At 44.3% G+C, this 20,770-nt stretch overlaps 1 protein-coding gene across 2 annotated transcripts in view; it reads left to right on the forward strand.

Moving 5' to 3' along the window:
- LOC112248927 (zinc finger MIZ domain-containing protein 2) overlaps positions 1–20,770 on the forward strand; it is a 79,671-nt gene that overhangs the window by 41,405 nt on the left and 17,496 nt on the right. Inside the window, exons 2-16 of one of the 2 annotated variants that reach the window (XM_024418385.2) lie at positions 2,982–3,068; positions 7,802–7,916; positions 8,188–8,381; positions 9,049–9,229; positions 9,758–9,982; positions 10,443–10,652; positions 10,835–10,933; positions 11,184–11,358; positions 13,282–13,423; positions 14,195–14,405; positions 14,615–14,720; positions 16,900–17,057; positions 17,371–17,438; positions 17,555–17,623; positions 17,921–18,165. In XM_024418385.2, coding sequence (XP_024274153.1) covers positions 3,019–3,068; positions 7,802–7,916; positions 8,188–8,381; positions 9,049–9,229; positions 9,758–9,982; positions 10,443–10,652; positions 10,835–10,933; positions 11,184–11,358; positions 13,282–13,423; positions 14,195–14,405; positions 14,615–14,720; positions 16,900–17,057; positions 17,371–17,438; positions 17,555–17,623; positions 17,921–18,165 — 2,248 coding nt within the window. In that variant the 5' untranslated portion in view covers positions 2,982–3,018. The remainder of the gene's footprint in view (positions 1–2,981; positions 3,069–7,801; positions 7,917–8,187; positions 8,382–9,048; positions 9,230–9,757; positions 9,983–10,442; positions 10,653–10,834; positions 10,934–11,183; positions 11,359–13,281; positions 13,424–14,194; positions 14,406–14,614; positions 14,721–16,899; positions 17,058–17,370; positions 17,439–17,554; positions 17,624–17,920; positions 18,166–20,770) is intronic. The other variant, XM_024418386.2, reaches the window with a different exon arrangement.

Consider the following 20,770-nt stretch of genomic DNA (forward strand, 5'->3'; position numbering starts at 1 on the left):
AGTGGGTTAACTGTTCAGGGGCAGAACGACAGGGGCAGAACAACAGATTTCTACCTTGTCAGCTCTGGGGTTTGAATTTGCAACCTTCCGGTTACTAGTCCAACACTCTAACCACTAGGATACCCTGCCGTCAATGATAACAAGCTGTCCAGGCCCTGAAACAGCAAAGCAGCCCCAAACCAGGATGTTCCATCCACCATACTTTACAGTTGGGATGAGGTTTTGATGTTGGTATGCTGTGCCTTTTTTCCCTCCACACAAAGTCAAATCAAATGTATTTATAAATTCTTACATCAGCTGATATCTCAAAGTGCTGTACAGAAACCCAGCCTAAAACCCCAAACAGCAAGCAATGCAGGTGTAGAGGAAAAACTCGGTGACTCCCTAGAAAGGCCAAAATCTAGAAAGAAACCTAGAGCGGAACCAGGCTATGAGGGGTGGCCAGTCCTCTTCTGGCTGTGCCAGGTGGAGATTATAACAGAACATGGCCAAGATGTTCAAATAATAATAATCACAGTAGTTGTCAAGGGTGTAGCAAGTCAGCACCTCAGGAGTAAATGTCAGTTGGCTTTTCATAGCCGATCATTGAGAGTCTAGAGACAGGAGCGGTAGAGAGAGTTTAAAACCGCAGGTCTGGGACAGGTAGCACGCCCGGTGAACAGGTCAGGGTTCCATAGCCGCAGGCAGAACAGTTGAAACTGGAGCAGCAGCATGGCCAGGTGGACTGGGGACAGCAAGGAGTCATCATGCCAGGTGAGTGAGAGTGAGTGAGAGTGAGTGAGTGAGAGTGAGTGAGTGAGAGAGTGAGTGAGTGAGTGAGATTCATTCACATAAGACAGGATAAGTACTCCAGATATAACAGACTGACCCTAGCCCCCCGACACTAAATACTGGAGGCTGAGACGAGGGGTCAGGAGACACTGTGGCCCCATCCGATGATACCCCCGGACAGGGCCAAACAGACAGGATATAACCCCACCCACTTTGCCAAAGCACAGCCCCCACACCACTAGAGGGATAACTTCAACCACCAACGTACCTCCTGAGACAAGGCCGAGTATAGCAAACAAAGATCTCCCCCACGGCATAACCCACATAGTGTTGTGTGTTCCTTCCAAACAACTCAACTGTTTCATCTGTCCACAGAATATTTTGCCAGAAGCGCTGTGGAACATCCAGGTGCTCTTTTGAAAATTTCAGACGTGCACAATGTTTTTTTTGGACAGCAGTGGCTTCTTCTGTGGTGTCCTCCCATGCACACCATTCTTGTTTAGTGTTTTACGTATCGTAGACCCGTCAACAAATGTTAACATGTTCCAGAGTTCTGTAAGTCTTTAGCTGACACTCTAGGATTCTTCTTAACCTCAATGAGCATTCTGTACTGTACTCTTGCAGTCATCTTTGCAGGACGGCCACTCCTAGGGAGAGTAGCAACAGGGCTGAACTTTTTCCATTTAAAGACAATTTGTCTTACCATAGGCTGATGAACATCAAGGCTTTTAGATATACTTTTGTAACCCTTTCTAGGTTTATGCAAGTCAACAATTCTTAATCAAATCAAATTGTATTAGTCACATGCGCCGAATACAACAGGTATAGATAGACCTTGCAGTGAAATGCTTACTTACGAGCCCTTAACCAACAATGCACTTTCAAAGAAATATGGATAAGAATAAGAGAGAAAAGTAACAAGTAATTAAAGAGCAGCAGTAAAATAACAGTAGCGAGACTATATACAGGGAGGTACCGATTAGAGTCAATGTGTGGGGCCACCAGATAGTTGAGGTAGCATGTACATGTAGGTAGATTTATTAAAGTGACTATGCATAGATGACAACTGAGAGTAGCAGTGGTGTAAAGAGAGGGGAGGGGAGCAATGCAAATAGTCTGGATAGCAATTTGGCTAGATGTTCAGGAGTCTTATGGCTTCAGGGTAGAAGCTGTTTAGAAGCCTCTTGGACCTAGACTTGGTGCTTCGGTACCACTTGCCGTGTGGTAGCAGAGAGAACAGTCTATGACTAGGTTGGCTGGAGTCTTTGACAATTTTCAGGGCCTTCCTCAGATGCCGCCTGGTATAGAGGTCCTAGATGGCAGGAAGCTTGGCCCCAGTGATGTACTGGGCCGTTCGTGCTACCCTTTGTGGTGCCTTGCGGTCGGAGGCCAGGCAGTGATGCAACCAGTGCTCTCTGGTGCAGCTGTAGAACCTTTTGAGCATCTGAGGACCCATGCCCATAATCTTAAGTCTTCTGAGATCTCTTTTGTTAGAGGCATGGTTCACATCTAGCAATGCTTCATGTGAATAGCAAACTCTAAATTTTGAGTTTTTTATAGGGCAGGGCAAATTTAACGAATAAATCTCTAATTTTGTTTCATTGATTGGACTCCAAGTTAGCTGACTCCAATTTAGCTTTTGGAAAACTCATTAGTTTAGGGGTTCACATACTTTTTCCAACTTACACTGTGAATATTTAAATGATATATTCAATATAGACAAGAAAATACAATACTTGGTGTGTTATTAGTTTAAGCACACTGTTTGTCTATTGTTGTGACTAAGATGAAGATCAGATAAATGTATGACTAATTTATGCAGAAATCCAGGTAATTCCAATGGGTTCACATACTTTTTCTTGCCACTGTAGGTTGCCCTTTTTGCAAGGCATTCTAAAACATCCCTGGTCTTTGTGGTTAAATCTGTGTTTGACAGCCACTGCTCTACTGAGTGATCTTACAGATCGTTGTATGTGTGGGGTACAGAGATGAGGAACTCTTTCAAAAATCATGTTAAACAATGTTATTGCACACAGAGTGAGTCCATGCACTGCCAATCATTGTTTCGGTAGTTTCTCCTCTTATAATTATAGACTTTCTGAATATGCAAATTGCAGGAACATTTGTCATGTCTATTCTCCAACGTGGTACAGTAGACTGCTATCTTAATAGTTGGCCTCATGTCTAAACACGTGTTCTTTTGTTTTCAGGCAGTCTGCTGGTTGAGGAGTTGCCAACGTCCTTCCAATGAACCCCATGAACTCCATGAAACCTGGCCTGCCTCCTAATCCACACAGGTGTGTACCAACTACCCACCCAGCCAGCCCCCCATCTCTCCTCCCTCTCCATTCGATAAGGATGATTCTAAGCTTTGTGGTTTTGTAGATGAGAAGAATGGCTGTTACTTTCAGGGTCTGTATTCACATGTCTCAGAGTAGGAGTGCTGATCTAGGATCAGGTCCCCCCCTCTTATTCATTATGATTTAAAACACAAAACTGATCCTTGGTCATACTCCGAGATGCTTTGTGAATATGGGCCCAGAAATGCATCCTTTCTGTGAATATCTGTCGAGGCGGCAAGGGAGAGTCAAGATGAACTGACCTATAAAGTGAGCTTCTTTTGAGGATAGCTGGTTAAACGTGGGAGTTCAGAAAAGAGTGTGACAGTAAAGTTTTTATTTTAATGAGAAAGTACACCCACACAAGGCAAAAATGTCACCACCTCTCACTCCAACGTACCTTACTCAACACAGTTTTGTGCTGATATAACCCTCACTTCAGTCTGGTTTGCTTGGATAGAGGCCAGGGTCTAGCCTACCAACATCACCTACTATGACCTCAAAAAAGAGCTCAGACTCCAAGTGGACACGTCGAAGTATGGACTAGGTGCAGTGCTACTTCAAATCTCTGACTGTGAAATGAACTACGCTCAAATCGAAAAGGGGCTGTACGCCATTCTGTTTGGGTGTAAGCGTTTCCATCAGTACGTATATGGATGCCAAGTCATTGTGAAATCTGACCACAAGCCCCTCGAGTCAATCATGAGGAAACCGCTAGCCGCAGCCCCGCCAAGGCTACAGAGAATGATCCTTCAACTACAAAAATACGCATTCACAATCACTCACCGTCCAGGCAAAGACATCCCTGTCACAGACACACATTCCCATGTTTCTTACCTACAAGGACAGCAGCCTCAGTGAAGGCATGGACATGCAAGTGCACACTGTGTACAGCAACTTACCAGTTAGTGACACAAAACTGGAGGAGAGCTGAGCAGAAACAGAAAAGGACAACTCATACAGCTGAGGAAAGTCATGCAGGATGGATGGCCCAAGGAGAGGAGAAAATCCCCTCTGAGTTCTGGAACCATCGTGATGAACTATCACAGATGAACGGAATCATCTTCAAAGGAGAGAAAATAATCATTCCTACCATTCTCAGAAGAGATTTTTGACAAAGATCCATGCTGGACACATGGGCATGGAAAAGTGTAAACAGAGCGCACGGAACATTTTGTTTTGGCACGGAATGTGCAAACGGAGGACATTGTTAGTAAATGCCCCACATGTCTTGAACGATGCCCCTCAAACACCAGAGCCAATGTTACCTCGCTGTATCCCAGACCAACCCTGGCAGGTCGTGGCAACCAATCTGTTCACCTGGAACAACGAGGACTACATCTTAACAGTGGACTACTACAGCAGATACTTCAAACTCGACAAGCTTCACAGAACCACATCTGCAGCTGTGATACACAAGCTGAAAGCAATCCTTGCCAGGCATGGCATTGTAGAGACTTTAATATCTGACAATGGCCCCTATTACAAATAAAATGAGTTTGAATCCTTCACAAAAGCATGGGAGTTCACACATGTCACCACAAGCCCACATTACCCTCAAATGAATGGCCTTGCTGAAAAATCTGTGCAGATTGCTAAATCACTCATAGACAAAGCTAAAGTAGATGATAGACCCCTACCTCAGTCTCCTTGAATACCTCAACACCCCAGTTGACAACTTCAAATCACCAGCCCAGTTGTTGATGAGCCGCAGACTTTGCTCAAACATTCCCAGCACTAACCAGCAGCTGCAACCTGAGGTCGTCTGCTACAAAGAAATGCATGAAAAACGTGCACAGAGACAACTACGACAGGTCAGCAAGACCACGAGACCACTGCCACCACTGAATGACTGAGAGTCAGTTAGAATCCAAGAGCATGGCCACTGGAAGCCAGCAGTCTTCATCCAGCCAGCTGACACTGAACATTCATATCACATCCACACCACAGAAAGAGCAGTGTACTGTTCAAACTACAGTGCATGTATTCAAAAGAACCTCTTAAAATATGTTCTACATTTTTTTCTTTTAAAAGAAATTCATATATTCATATGTGTAAACATACTGAATTGTAATTGGATGCATTTTACCACCGTATCATACTGCCCTATGATTGGTTAAGACCACCCAGTTGGTGAGGTCATATTCGGTTGATCATGGTATGAGACACGTGAACATGCCTGGTATAGCTTGCTAATTAAGAGCTATGTTTAGAAATATCCTGTCGTACTGCATTTTATTTTGTACAAAGCGTGCAAAACAAGACGTACCTTCTGGCTTCTGGAAAAAAATGAAAGTTGATATGAAAACCAAAAGAGCAAGAGCGACGGAAATACATTTGACAAAATTATGTAATTAGTCCTGTCTATACAGAAATAAATGAAATCATTAAAAATACTTCACCAGAAAGCATAACTTAGCCACAGAGGAACAATGATCATTAGTAACAAAAAATGTCACATTTTGCTTTGTATTGTTTCAAATCAGAAGCTGTCATAGGCTTATGCCTATTTGGGAAACCCTCCATTTGAGCAGCGCGTGGCAATAGGCCTAGCTGTCAGTGAAAAGCATAAACAATATGTGTGAAGATAATGTCTTCAGTATAATTAAACATTTTGAGACGAGAAGCGGAGTGGTGTGGTGAAGGCCAGTCTCTACAGAATGGCTCATCGGTCTCCCGCCAATTCTTGCACATTCATTGTATGAAATGTTTGCCCTTTTTATTTTATTTGATCAATTCCCTATTACATATGTCACCAGTAGTAAATGTACCGTTAATCCTTGTCATTTGGTTACATTAATTTCTGTAAATGCATGCATTAATTACTGTCATTTACCGATCTCATTCTTGGAGTGGAGAGGTCTTGGAGTGCGGAGTTCACAACCTGCTACACTTGTGAGAAACAAGTTTATTTTTTATTTTTTTTGGTTTATTTCATAACCATAATTTACCAGATTTGGCATTTTCTTTCATTCCTTTTTGTTTGGAGTGCTCAATGTGAACAATGAGCATGTGTCTGGTTTCTCTCTCCTAAGGGAGCGTGCGCGCCTGAGCATGCATAGAAGTACCTGGCCTGCTGCGTAGAAATGTAGGAAAGTGTTGTTTTTTTATATCCATTGCGAATGATAATATATTAAAACTATAGTTTTTCACTGTAAGCTATTTGAAAAATATTTCCAACAATCTCCCTCGATAGTCACCAATCCTCGGTGTGAAAGAGCAATGGAACTTATTGGCCTAGTTCCATGCGCTCATTTCTTTATGCGCCAATGGATCAAGGTGTATCATCAATATGTTGGTGACTTCGCATTAGTTGACTTTTAGATCTTTATAATTTTAATTCAGATTTTTATTATTAACCATGTGACAATAATTTTGAGAAACGACAACGTTATTATTGCAATTAAATTGTTCCATTAAAACGCGCATATGAAAATCATAACTGGCACGGAAAACGGAAGAAATGGCAGGATAAATTGTAAGCTCCTCCAAACTTGAAACTCACGCGCCGCCTATAAAGTCTTTATAAAATAATTGCCTCCACGTTTTAATGGTCGGGTTTTGCCTATAGGCTACTTTGAATGAAGGTAAGACATGCCTCATTTAAATTAAATAAAACATTCAGGTTTCAAACAATAATGTTTTTAAAATGCATACTGCCTCCAGCTCACATTGTAAAGTGGTGGATGACGTGATGATAGCCTGTTGCCTGCACTTGCATTGTGAATGGGGGCGCGCTTCAATAGCCTGTTCGAGAAATAAATACATTTAAAAAGGTAGCTTTTTTTTAACTGATCACCAAAACTGTGTATAACACATGCATTTAGAATTGTTGCACAATGAATGGGCTTATAAAAGCATGTTTACTTCAGCAGCAACCAGCTGATGAGCTCTGCATGCTATGTGTGTGTGACAGTTGCGTTGGATAAATAAGATGCATGATGACTAATGAAAATACACACAGGACAATTTAATTCCACTAAATTATGCAAATTAACCTATAGACTGATGAGCATGATGGTCAAATGTATTTCCACCGACTGGTATTTCCATCAATGAATATAAGCATTATTTTGCAATGAGATTGAATTTTTTAAATTTTTTATCTCCTAGTCATTTTGGCCAACAACAGTTTTATTTATGGAATTTTCATTTTTTTTATAGGTCAAAATAACCGAAACCATGCTGTGCATGTGTGGCCACTGTGGCAGACTCAACAAGATGTGCGCTGCAAGGCTGATTATGGAAAGCAAACAGGAATAACTAGAGCAGTCCTGTTTTATCCAGTATGAGTCACACACGTAACTTCTCTCTTGGCACTGCTACTTTTACCCGTATCTAGGTGACGGCTTTGTCTCCATGGAGACATGGTGCAGTGTCGTGTAATAATGTGATTGACATGCACAGGCAAATCCACTGAGTAAAGCACAGGCGGCACACATGCCCAGCACAGATTTTTAAATATGCACAGGCTATAGCAAAGCCAGAATCTTCAGGCATGCATGTTGCTTACATGTATAAATGCATGTCCATATTTTTCTCCTGACTCAGCAAAGCGCCAACATCCGCTCAAAGCTCCAAGGACTTATCCGCCTTAACCCATAGTTGAGGTCCCTGAAGGGCCACAGAGGAAGTGTTGGCCACGACCCAATTCTCCAGTCAGTAATCTCTCTGTCTCTCCTCCTCCTCAGTGACGGCTCCTACCCTTATGACCCTGTGTCCTGGCAGCAAGGCAGCAATCAGCCGGCAGGCTCCCTGTCTGTGGTAACCACAGTGTGGGGGGTAACCAATCCTTCACCCAGCCAGGTATGGATAGACCCGTGACCTCACGAAAGCAAACATTAAGGGTTGTGTCCCAAATGGCACCCTATTCCCTATGTAGTGCACTACTTTTGACCAGGACCCATTTGGGACGCTACATACAGCTGCAATATAATATCACCCTCCCTTCCCTTCCTCCACAGGCGATACATCAACATTCCAAAGTACAAGAATCATTGTGGTGAATCATATTAGAACTAGGTTGATAGTGATTCACCTCGTAAACACTCCTGTTTGTTTCTCCTCCCCCTCTCAGGTCCTGGGTGGGAACCCGATGGGTCCAGGTGGGAACTCTGGCGGGGGCAACATGATGCCTGGCCATAGCCCTGGGATGGGACAGCAGTTTATGGGTCAACAGGGCTACCCGGAGCCCAACAAAGGCTACATGCAGCAGGGCATGTACGGCAGGGGCAATGGGGGATACCCCGCCGGGCCTGGGTACGTGGGCAGGTAAGCGACAGACAGACAGACCGAATGATTATAGCCCAGGCCACGTGTTTTTATCTCTGCTCATTCATGTGGAATTACCTCGAGGAGAAGGAGAGGAGAGATTTGGAGGCAAAGATTAAGGGAGTCAACATCTCCCACACACATACCCGTGTTGGCAATATGCCTCTGCCCACTCCAGTATGTGAAGGCTGGATAGTGTCAGAGCTCCTCGTCCATCTTCTTGGCTGCAACCGTTTCCTTTTAGTGAGACCTGTCTCTGACTCACCCATTAACAGCATTTCCTTTTGCCATCCCCTCTCATACCATTGTGGATTCAGTTGACTAGTAGGCTATTTAATCCTGAGTGGTGCACTGCAAAACTAAATAGATTTATATTCAGGGTGACACTATTCTCAATACACCATTCATTTTTGAATAGCTGGAACTGTTCCCTCCGAGCACAAGGGACAAGTGTCCAAACCAAAACAGAATGAATTAGCTGCCAGACATACATGTTGTATAGTAGTCCTCCTGTAGTCTTTGTATAGTAGCCAAGAGTATGATGGTTTCTGGTAATACGGAACAGTTACTGTTTTACTGGGGGAACATGTACCTGTGTATGAAATACTGGAGTCACACTATTTCCAGGTTGGTTTATTTTGAAACAACCATTTCTCTGTCCCCCCAGTTACCCCAATAACGGAGGGGGGTCTATGGGCATGCCCCCTCACGGCATCCGCCCTCAAACCGACTTCACCCAGGCGGCGGCGGCGGCGGTGGCTGCAGCGGCTGCCACAGCAACAGCCACAGCCACGGCAACGGTTGCTGCTATCCAGGAGAAGCAGAACCAGGAGATGAACTACGGCCAGGTAAGGAAGGAGGTAGGGAGGGCAATGTAGTACATGCTCTAGAGAATTTTTCCATGGGTACAGATCTAGGATCAGCTTGCCTTCCCCCAAATCCTAACCGTAACCATTACAGGGGAAAATGCTAAACTGACCCAAGATCAGAGTCTAGGAACAACTTAATCCTACTCTGTAGTGCATACTGTCTGCTATAGTATTACTATTGTCTCGGATGACCACAAGCCAGGGGTTGCGACACAAACACCTTATGGGAGTTGCCTGTCAGACTATTGTGCAGAAACATCCAACCGAAATGGTGGCCTCTGTTGGTCTGAGTGGATACTGCACCCCCTGCTGGCTATAGGAGTGTGTGGCTTATTTCATGTTTAATTAACAGAGGGAAGTTCTTTGACTGCATCACTGCTCAATATGGACCTTATTTATACGTTATTATAACCATGTAACCCAGTGAAAACATCACATCAAAGTGACTTCTGTTTCCTTTATCTCACCCACCATAACATGCCCACACTAACCTAGAGGACTTTTCAGATGGGTGGCGGTGCGGGCTACAACACACAGTTCATGCAACACCCGGGCCCCCGAGGTCCCCCTGGCATGTCCCCGGCAGGGATGGGTCCCGCACGTCCCCCGTCCATGGGGCCCATGTACGGTGCCCCTCAAGGTCAGAGGATGCCCCAGCACCCAGGCTACCCCGGGGCTCAGCATGGACCACCCAGGCCACAGCAGGGACTCAAACGCCCATACAATGCTGAGGTGAGTCTCTCCCGGCGAATGACTTCACATACTTTCTAATGCAAACCATTTGTAGACTGACAGCCATAAGTAAAAAATATACCGTGTGAATTATAATACTATGTTAACACCTATGTCCATCCATTTTATTAAGCTTGATATAGAGTTTGCCGTTAATGTAGTTGTTTTTGGTTACACTGTCCAACTTCACCAAAATGGGCCATTCTCTTATAATAGCCAGGTGTCACTTCACATTTTAGCAAGTAAAAGCCTCCAATTAATGCTGGGTATCAAAGTGTAATTTCGTGAGCTTAAAATTCAAGTAAACTCAACTTCCTTATTTGGTAAGGTTTATCTCAGTAACATTATAGCTTTCATTTGTTTGTATCCTCATCATACCAGAAATATAATTGTGTGCCCAGTTTTGTTTTGAGAACACATATCTCGTTTCCATTTTGCCCCCTCTGTGTGTCTCCCTCAGGGCTTTACCGGGCAGCAGTATGGTCCAGGCATGGCTGGCCCTGCTCCTGGTCAGGGGCCCTACCCTGGGCAGCCCATGCAGTACCATGGGGGCCTGGGACCCCAGCGCTCAGCCACCTCCCCCTCCTACCAAGGCCACAAGATGCCCATGCAGCAGGGCAACATGGGCCAGTACCCCTTGGGACCAGCCCACCCAGGACAGTACTACAAGGTAACACTATCCAGTGTCAGGATCTGTCAAACCCCTATTCCTGTCTGTCTGTTACACAGCCTGCTGGGCTATACTGTTTTCACACCCCTCCTATGTGTGTGTGTATGCCCTGGCTGGCTACTGTAATAATACCCAAACTAGAGTCCAGAGTACAAACCAGTGCTGTGCGATTTGCCTTTCAGTCGGAGCAGTTCAATGGACAGGGCAACACACTAAATGCACTAGCGGCCGGGGGAGTCGGTGGAGTTTACAACACCTTCAACCAGACTGTAGTCAATGGGGTGAGAACTCATTCCACCTTCATTATGTTTTTGTGTAACATGGTCCTTAGATCTGTTTGCTGTCTTGCCAATGGCCGTAAGAGTTGGAAAGACGGCACAAACAGATTTGGGACCAGTCTTGTCTTTGTGTGTAGAGATGTAGACCGATGTTGCCTCTGAATGCCAAAATCTCAGCACAGCACATTACTGCTATTTTTAGTCCTCCAAGTACAACAACCTAACCCTACTCTCATTCCTCTTTGTGTCCTAGCCGGGCAGGGTGATGCCTGGTTATCCAAGCTCTCCCCTTCTTGGAAACCCCACCCCTCCCATAACCCCAGGCAGTGCGGTGCCCCCCTACATGTCTCCTGGCCATGATGTCAAGCCCTCTTTCCTGCCTGACATCAAGCCAAACACGAACTCCCTACCCCCACCACTCCCCACAGGTAACCCTCAAACATGACACACTCGTACACAGAATTTGCTTTGGAAATCCCTCATCTCTCAGTAGCTAAATTATAATTTATTGGTCACATACACGTGTTTAGCAGATGTTATTGTGGGTGTAGCAAAATGCTTGCGCTTCTAGCTCCGACAGTGCAGTAATTTAAAAAAAATTACACTATATACCCAATATACACAAATCTAGTAAAGGAATGGAATTAAGAATTTAAAAATGTATGAACGAGCAATGTCAGAGCGGCATAGAATAAGATACAGTAGAATAGTATCGGATACAGTATATACAAATGAGATGGGTAATGCAAAATATGTTAACATTATTAAAGTGTCTAGTGTTCCATTTATTAAAGTGGCCAGTCTGATGGCCTTGAGATAGACGCTGTTTTTCAGTCTCTCGGTCCCAGCATTGACGTACCTGTACTGAGCTCGCCTTCTGGATGATTACAGGATGAACAGGCAGTGGCTCTTGTGGTTGTTGTCCTTGATGAGCTTTTTGGCCTTCCTGTGACATCGGGTGCTGTAGGTGTCCTTGAGGGCAGGTAGTTTGCCCCCGGTGATTGTGTTGGGCATACTGCACCACCCTCCGGAGAGCCCTGCGGTCGCGGTGGTGCAGTTGCCGTACCAGGCGGTGATACAGCCTGACAAGATGGTCTCGATTGTGCATCTGTAAAAGTTTGAGGGTTTTAGGTGACAGGCCAAATTTCTTCAGCCTCCTGTGGTTGGAGAGGTGCTGTTGCACCTTCTTCACCACACTGTCTGTGGGTGGACCATTCCAGTTTGTCAGTGATGTGTACGCCGAGGAACTTGAAGCTTTCCACCTTCTCCACTGAGGTCCCGTTGATGTGGATGGGGGTAGCTCCCTCTGTTGTTTCCTGAAGTCCACGATCAGCTAGGCTTCCATCTAATTGGCGACAGATTTTCATGCAAATATTCAAAAATCTACATAAAGAAAATAAGTAAATTTTCCCCACCAGTGGTGTGTTTCCACCAAACTGACTGTGCGTGCTGACTTAGTGCACACAATGTGCATTTTTGGCTCACGTTTTTTCCCCCTAATGTTCTATGCGTTGTCACAACTGTTGCGTTAAATAGAAAAAGTGCCTACTCTGGTCTTGGCACGTGTGCTTTAGCCAGCAGCTCGCAGATACAGGGTAATGGCTAGAAGTGATCTAGCTTTTGACTAATTAACGTCACGTTAAAATGCAAAAAAAAAAATCTACTTTTGATGTTAATTTGGCAAAAAACAGGATCCCATCTAGCCATGACTCAGATACAGTGCGGGTAGGCTAGTCTACATTATGAGATTATGGATAAGATTATGGATATTTTTTTAAACGGCAGTCAAGCATTGATCATGTCACCAGAATAAGACCCTCAGCATTTATTGGAAAGGAGCATCACGCTCATACCATGCACTTTCAGCACCCTGGGAAGTTCATCATAATTTTTCATCTGTAGCCTAATTTAAACTGCATGTTTTCTGGAGTCGTAGTGGGAGGACCACACACCATGTCAACGTGTGATTTCAAGTTTACTTCAATATCATGGTTAATTATATCAATATTTGTTATTTGCGCATCGATGCGTTTCCACCGCCATTTTACCGACACAAAAAGATCCCACCATGTCGAATGAACAAATTATCTATCAGGATTTATACATTTGTACCGAAAATTCCTGTTTCCATCACAACTGTCGTGATTCATTTTTATATGGTATGACATTACTCGCATAAAAACTGTGGATGGAAACGTGGTTAATAAAGTCTTTGTTTTCATAATTTCTCTGCATTTACGCAAGTAAGGCTCGGTGCCTCCAGAAAACAGAGAAACTAGTGTTGTGTGTGTTTAGACGGTCTAACAACGAGACATGGTGGCTGATTGATTGCGCCTGGCTTTGCTCAACAGGTAACCCCAGCGATGACCTGCGGTTGACCTTCCCCGTACGAGATGGCGTGGTGCTGGAACCCTTCCGCCTGGAGCACAACCTGGCCGTCAGCAACCACGTCTTCCAGCTGCGCGACTCCGTCTACAAGACCCTCATGATGAGGTCCGAGCTCTGCTGCTCTTCATTTTATATATTGGATTGTACTGTGCTATACTATACCCTGCTATTCTGCAATGTACTGTGCTATATTATAAACTGGGTGGTTCGAGCCCTGAATGCTGATTGGCTGAAAGCCGTGGTATATCAGGCCGTATACCATGGGTATGACAGAACATTTATTTTTACTAATTATGTTGGTAACCAGTTTATAATTTTTATTTTTTATTTTTTTTATTTTACCTTTTATTTAACCAGGTAGGCAAGTTGAGAACAAGTTCTCATTTACAATTGCGACCTGGCCAAGATAAAGCAAAGCAGTTCGACAGATACAACGACACAGAGTTACACATGGAGTAAAACAAACATACAGTCAATAATACAGTATAAACAAGTCTATATACAATGTGAGCAAATGAGGTGAGAAGGGAGGTAAAGGCAAAAAAGGCCATGGTGGCAAAGTAAATACAATATAGCAAGTAAAACACTGGAATGGTAGTTTTGCAATGGAAGAATGATAACAATAATAATAACAATAAGGACCTCAGGGTTTTGTGATATATGGCCAATATACCATGGCTACGGGCTGTGTCCTAGCACTCCGCTTTGTGTCGTGCAAGAACAGCCCTTAGCCGTAGTATATTGGCCATATGCAGTACCACACCTCCTCGGGTCTTATTGCTTAACTAAACCATGCTATGCTATGCTATACTATACTACTATATTGCTGTTGTAGATGATTTGGCGTGTGTGGGTGCGTGTGTGTACCGTACGCAGGCCGGACTTGGAGCTCCAGTTTAAGTGTTACCACCACGAGGACCGTCAGATGAACACTAACTGGCCGGCGTCGGTGCAGGTGAGCGTTAACGCCACGCCCCTCACCATCCAGCGTGGCGACAACAAGACTTCCCACAAGCCCCTGTACCTGAAGCAAGTGTGTCAGCCCGGGAGGAACACCATCCAGATCACGGTCACAGCCTGCTGTTGTGTAAGTGTCCCGCAGCACACACCTACACTCTGTTGAATGGAGTTTCACCATTGTAATCAACTCTTCTGCAAGTTTCACGTCACAGTTAAAATTGAGGCAAACCTGTTGCCCTCTATGTAGAGTGTTCACTATTGCACTGATAATCTCTAATCCCAAACATCTATTTCGCTGTCTCTCTCCTCTCTACCCCTCGCTCTTGCTACCTGCAGTCTCACCTGTTTGTGCTCCAGCTGGTCCACAGGCCGTCAGTACGCTCGGTGCTGCAGGGCTTGATGAAGAAACGGCTTTTGCCAGCAGAGCACTGTGTCACTAAGAGTGAGTGGGGCATTTTATTTATTGAACCTTTAATTTATCAGGAAACTCCCATTGAGATATAAAATCTATTTTACAAGGGAAACCTTGCATTTGAACTAGGACTACCTCTGGTACCACCATTTGCCATTCTCAGTTGTCTCAAAACTATTGCAAAGTCTGAATAAGCTATTAGTAGTATACATCGCCTTTGGAAAGTATTCAGACCCCTTGACTTTTTCCATAGTTTGTTCCGTTACAGCCTTAATCTAAAATGTATTAAATTATATTTTTCCTCAATCTACACATACTACCCAATAATGACAAAGCAAAAGCATGTGTTTAGAAAATGGAATAAAAAAAGGTATTCTTGGGTATGACGCTAGAAGCTTGGCAAACCTGTATTTGGGGGGTTTCTTCCATTCTTCTCGGCAAATCCTCTCTAGCTCTGTCAGGTTGGATGGGGAGCATCGCTGCACAGCTATTTCTCTATGTTCGATCGTGGTCTGGGCCGCTCAAGGATATTCAGCGCTGTCTTGGCTGTGTACTTAGGGTAGTTTTCCTGTTGGAAGGTGAACCTTTGCCCCAGTCTGAGGTCCTGAGCGCTCTGGAGCATTTTCATCAAGGATCTCTGCACTTTCCCACAATCCTGACTCTCCCAGACCTGCTGCTGAAAACACCCCTACAGCATGATGCTGCCACCACCATGCTTCACCGTAGGAATTGTGCCAGGTTTCCTTCAGATGTGACTCTTGGCATTCAGGCCAAAGAGTTCAATCTTGGTTTCATCAGACCAGATAATCTTGTTTCTCATGGTTTGAGATTCCTAGGTGCCTTTTGGCAAACTCCAATGAGACACTTATGTTCCATTTACTAAGGAGTGGCTTCTGTCTGGCCACTCTATCATATAGGCCTGATTTAGTGGTGCTGCAGAGATGTTTGTCCTTCTGGAAGGTTCTCCCATCTCCACAGAAGAACCCTAAAGCTCTGTCAGAGTGACCATCGGCTTCTTGGTCACCTCCCTGACCAAGGCCCTTCTCCCCCGATTGTTCAGTTTGGACGGGCGGCCAGCTCTAGGAAGGGTTTTAGTGGTTCCAAATTTCTTTCATTTAAGATTGATGGAGTCCACCTGTGTTCTTGGGGACCTTCAATGCTGCGTCTTTTGGTACCCTTCCCCAGATCTATGCCTCAACACAATGCTGTGTTGGAGCTCTACGGGCAATTCCGTCAACCTCATGGCTTGATTTTTGCTCTGACATGCACTGTCAACTGTGGGACCTTTATATAGACAAGTGTGTGTGCCTTTCTGAATCGTGTCCAATCAATTTACCACAGGTGGACTCCAATCAATTTGTAGCAAAATCTCAAGGATGATCAATGGAAACAGGATGCACCTGAGCTCAATTGAGTCACATAGCAAAGGTTCTGAATACCTATGTAAATAATTATTTATTTGTAATAAATTTAGAAATAATTTAAAAAAAATCTGCTTTCACTGTGTCATTTTGGAGTATTGTGTGTAGATTGATGAGGAAAACATGTATTTAATTAATTTTAGAAAATATTAAATACTCTGCTATTTAGCAGATGATTTTATCAAAAGCTACTAACTGTAGCACATGCATAACTATTCATATTGGGGGCCCCAGCGGGAATCGAACCCGTAATCCTGACATCGCAAGCGCCGTGCTTTACCAAATGAGCGACACAGCCTTTGTGAAACCTGTGCATTCATTTCTCCATCCCTTTTACGCTACTGTCCCACGATAAGGCACTGACCACTACGGCATCATAGTATAGCAATACATCCTGTATCTCTACAATGGGGACTTCACTCGCCGCATGGCCTATGGATCTCTAAAGCCCTGTTCACACTGCACTTAGCTATGGGAGCTTTTAGCCTGGGGCAAAGATAGTGTTCACTCTTGCATATTCTCAAGTGAGTTAGCACCAGCCTTAGCCCAGGGCTAGCTGTCTCTGCTCTGGAGCAGGGTTGGTGCCAACTTTTTGGGGCTAGCCTAGCAGAGTTCCATTGTTACCTAATTTCAATATTCTACTCCAGAAAAGTGACAGTTGGTTTCAGTGAACACAGGCTAAGTTAACACAGGGACAGTCTTGGCATGGGTTAAGGATAGCCCAAGGCTAAGACAAATGCAGTGTGAAAAGGCCTTAAATTCACTGTCTCCCCCGTTCCCCACTGCAGTCAAGAGGAACTTCAGCAGCGGCACCATCCCAGGGACACCGGGGCTGAATGGGGAGGACGGGGTGGAGCAGACTGCTATCAGGGTGTCCCTCAAGTGCCCCATCACCTTCCGCCGCATCCAGCTGCCAGCGCGAGGCCATGACTGCAGACACATACAGGTCAGTACTCCTTGCCAGTACCACACCGATCGGCTCCACTAACACTGCTCCCTCAGAGTGGAAAAAAACAGTGCTGCATCTGAAATGGCTCCCTATTCCCTAAATAGTGCTCTACTTGTAGGGTACTATAGAGGGAATAGGGTGTCACTTCAGACGCAACCAGTGTTGATCCTTCAACTGTTCCCTAGAGATAGGCTACACAACTCTTGAGTGCCAAGGAAGTCACATGTGAGGGTTTGTGAGTGACGGATCAATATTCTGTTTCTGGTTGAATTTTCGGCTAATCCTACTCTCTCTCTCAACCTGGTTTCAGTGTTTCGACCTAGAGTCCTACCTGCAGCTGAACTGTGAGAGGGGGACCTGGCGCTGTCCTGTGTGCAAGTACGTTAGAATAGTAGACTACTACATAACTCCCTTGCAGGATTCAAATCGATTGAAGCTCACTACTATGTCCTAAATAGATTGTAGCTCACTACTACGTCCTTTCCCCCTTGCAGTAAGACTGCTCTACTGGAGGGTCTAGAGGTGGACCAGTACATGCTGGGGATCCTCATCTACATTCAGAAGTAAGAACCAACTCCCCAATGTCATTCTGACTTGTACCTGATTGTGCTTTATATTCTCTCCCCCATATTCCTCTCCCATTCTCTATTATCCCCCCCCCCCAATCCCCTCAACGATATGTCTCTCACAAAACCCAAAACAAAATCCGTCCTGAATGGCAGCCTATTCCCTATTCGGTGCACTACTTCTGACCAGAGCCCTATCTGGTCAAAAGTGGTGCACCATATAAAGAATACGGTGCTATTTCATCTGCAGCCACGTATCTAAAACGTTAATCTCTGAATTTTACATGCACGCAGCTCTGAGTATGAGGAGATTACCATTGACCCGGTGTGCAGCTGGAAGCCCGTTCCCATCAAACCCGACCTTCACATCAAAGAAGAGCCGGATGGTCCGGCACTGAAGCGCTGCCGCACCCTGAGCCCCAGTCACATGATCCTGCCCAGTGTCATGGAGATGATCGCCTCCCTGGGCCCAGCTTCATCGCCCTACCCCTCCATGCCAGCAGGGGGAAACGGCAGTACTCCGGACTACCCCAGCCAAGGTAGACTGACCTAACTCCTCTCAGGTGGTAGGGAAGTGTGGTGCCATTTTCACTTCCATATCCACTTTTTTAAAGTATTTATTTTATGGGCTTCCAGAGTAGCCTGAAATCCAGAGCCTGATTTCTGCCAGCATTCCACTCCTTGGAATCTGTCACTGCCAAATGTGTATGGCATTAAAAGGACTGGAAAAGAGTGTAAAGTCAGCACAAACAGAATGGTATAGGGGAGAGTTGGCTAAGTCGAGCCAAAGTGTTAGTTGAGCCACCTGTTGTTTCTAGGAAACTATACTTAAATGTATTCTGTGACCAAATATCATCAATGCATCAAATCAAAATGTATTTGTCACATGCGCCGAATACAATGGGTGTGTACACTTTACTGTCAAATTCTTACTTAGCTTCTTATGGCTGCATCCCTTCTTCTCAATTTCCACCTGAAGACATACCCTAATCTAACTGTCTGTAGCTCTGGCCCAAGAGGCAAGGATATGCATATTCTTGGTATCATTTGAATGGAAACATTCTGAAGTTTGTGGAAATGTTAATCGAATGTAAGAGAATATAACACAATAGATCTGGTAGAAGAAAAGAGAAAGAAAGAGCATACGTTTTCTGTTTTTTTTTTATTGTTGTAGCATCATCTTTCACATGTACTAGAATAGCCACACAGTCAGATAGGATGCTGGGGATAATTTTGATGGATAACACAAGAGGGCAACTGTAGTTGTCAAAGTTTCGACTGATAACATCAGGAATGGGTGAGCTACAATGACATTTTGCATGAAGTCACCCAGGTGTCCCACACAAGTTGCCCAAATGTACCCAAGTGGCCGAATTGGTGAAATTATATATAACTATATACAACTATATACAACATGCATATCTTATCTTCTGGGGATGAGTAGCAGGCAGTTGAATTTGGGCATGCATTTCATCCGGATGTGAAAAAACTGCCCCGTCACCATGAAGTTAAAGACTATTAGAAATCATTTTTGATCCAAAGCCATGAATGAGTGAGTCACTCAGCTTTTTGTAGGTGCTGCTATATGACTGCCATCAACTTGATGATAATATATATAACGGCATTTGAGGTTATTTCGTTTTTTAAAAAACGATAGTGAGCTATTGTAATCTGAATAAAGGCCAAAATAATATTTGTAAAGGCCAAAACATTTATTTCTGTTTTTAGAGGGAGGGAAACGCTTGGCCAATTGTGCGCAGCCCATAAAGGTCAAAATATAGCCCTGCTTAATAGCCATATAATGGAGCTGTACAATGTGACCGTGTGTGTTTTGAGAGTATTTTCATCATTATTTTATTAACGAAAGCATAACAATGGTGATGAAGAAATAAACTACTGTACAGTATATGCTTTTACATTAAAGATAGTAAAGCATTTAAAGCATGTTGAAGATATAAGCCACCTGCATTTGTTTATTAGGCTACTGTGCAGTCTGACAAGTAAAAATTGCCTACAGTACATACTGTAATAAAATAGGAAAGTGCCTAATTCCTTACATAAGGGAGAGCAGGCCATGTCCAGACCTTTTCTTTTACCTCAAGTACTCGTTAACTCGGTCTTTAATGCCTTTTCTGGTTGCATCAGTCGTGGACAGAAACTTCTGAGACACAGTATTAATGATGAACACAGAGGTTCACTGGTAAGCCACATTTGCCTCTGGATCTATCCCAGTTGGTATTCTGTGCCCACTCGTGATATCTCTCTCTTCGGTTACACTTCCTTGGAATAGCAGAACAGCACAATGGTCTGGACGGCCCTTGCTATGGCTGGTGAACAGTTGGTCAAGTTCTGTTATGGAACTGACGACCCAGAATGGAACTGACGACCCGACGAACCCGCCAGGTTTGTTGACTCTGCCTGTCGGAGGTGGAGTTCCAGAGCTCACGTGTGCCTGGCATGGATTGTGACTCGATCTCGTTCCTCGCCCACTTCAACGTGTCATTCCCCCCTGACTCTCCGCCAATGGCGTCTGGCTCTGGACCAATGCATCAGCTGTCGCCCTAATTTTTACACCCTGCTTTTCTAAATCTAGTCTAACCAATACACAAATTTTCAGTGAAAATAAAAAATCTCATTGATTTATCGAGACCAGTCCCTATGCTTGTTCCAGAGCAAAGAGTGCTAAAATAGTTGTAGGCTATTGCTTGTAACTTCAATTCACTCTTTAAATAAATAAGACCTACACCACTTTTAACAGCACGTTACTCAATACTAGTGAGACTCATGTCACATATGGTAGGCCTACAGTATATTGAAAAATATGCTGTGACTCTCCGCCAACATGGGCTAGGTTGGTCTCCTGTGCGCGGCCCATCCCGTGCCCCCTGCCCTCGTGTCTTGAACCTCATGCTCTTTCAGTGGAAACAGCTGGAAAACTGCAAGACAATCCCATTGTGCGCCACTCGGGAGCCATGAACAATATGACCAATATACAGTGCCTTGCGAAAGTATTCGGCCCCCTTGAACTTTGCGACCTTTTGCCACATTTCAGGCTTCAAACATAACGATATAAAACTGTATTTTTTTGTGAAGAATCAACAACAAGTGGAACACAATCATGAAGTGGAACGACTTTATTGTATA

The sequence above is a fragment of the Oncorhynchus tshawytscha genome, linkage group LG04 (assembly GCF_018296145.1).
Source record: "Oncorhynchus tshawytscha isolate Ot180627B linkage group LG04, Otsh_v2.0, whole genome shotgun sequence".
In the NCBI taxonomy this organism is placed as follows: Eukaryota; Metazoa; Chordata; class Actinopteri; order Salmoniformes; family Salmonidae; genus Oncorhynchus; species Oncorhynchus tshawytscha.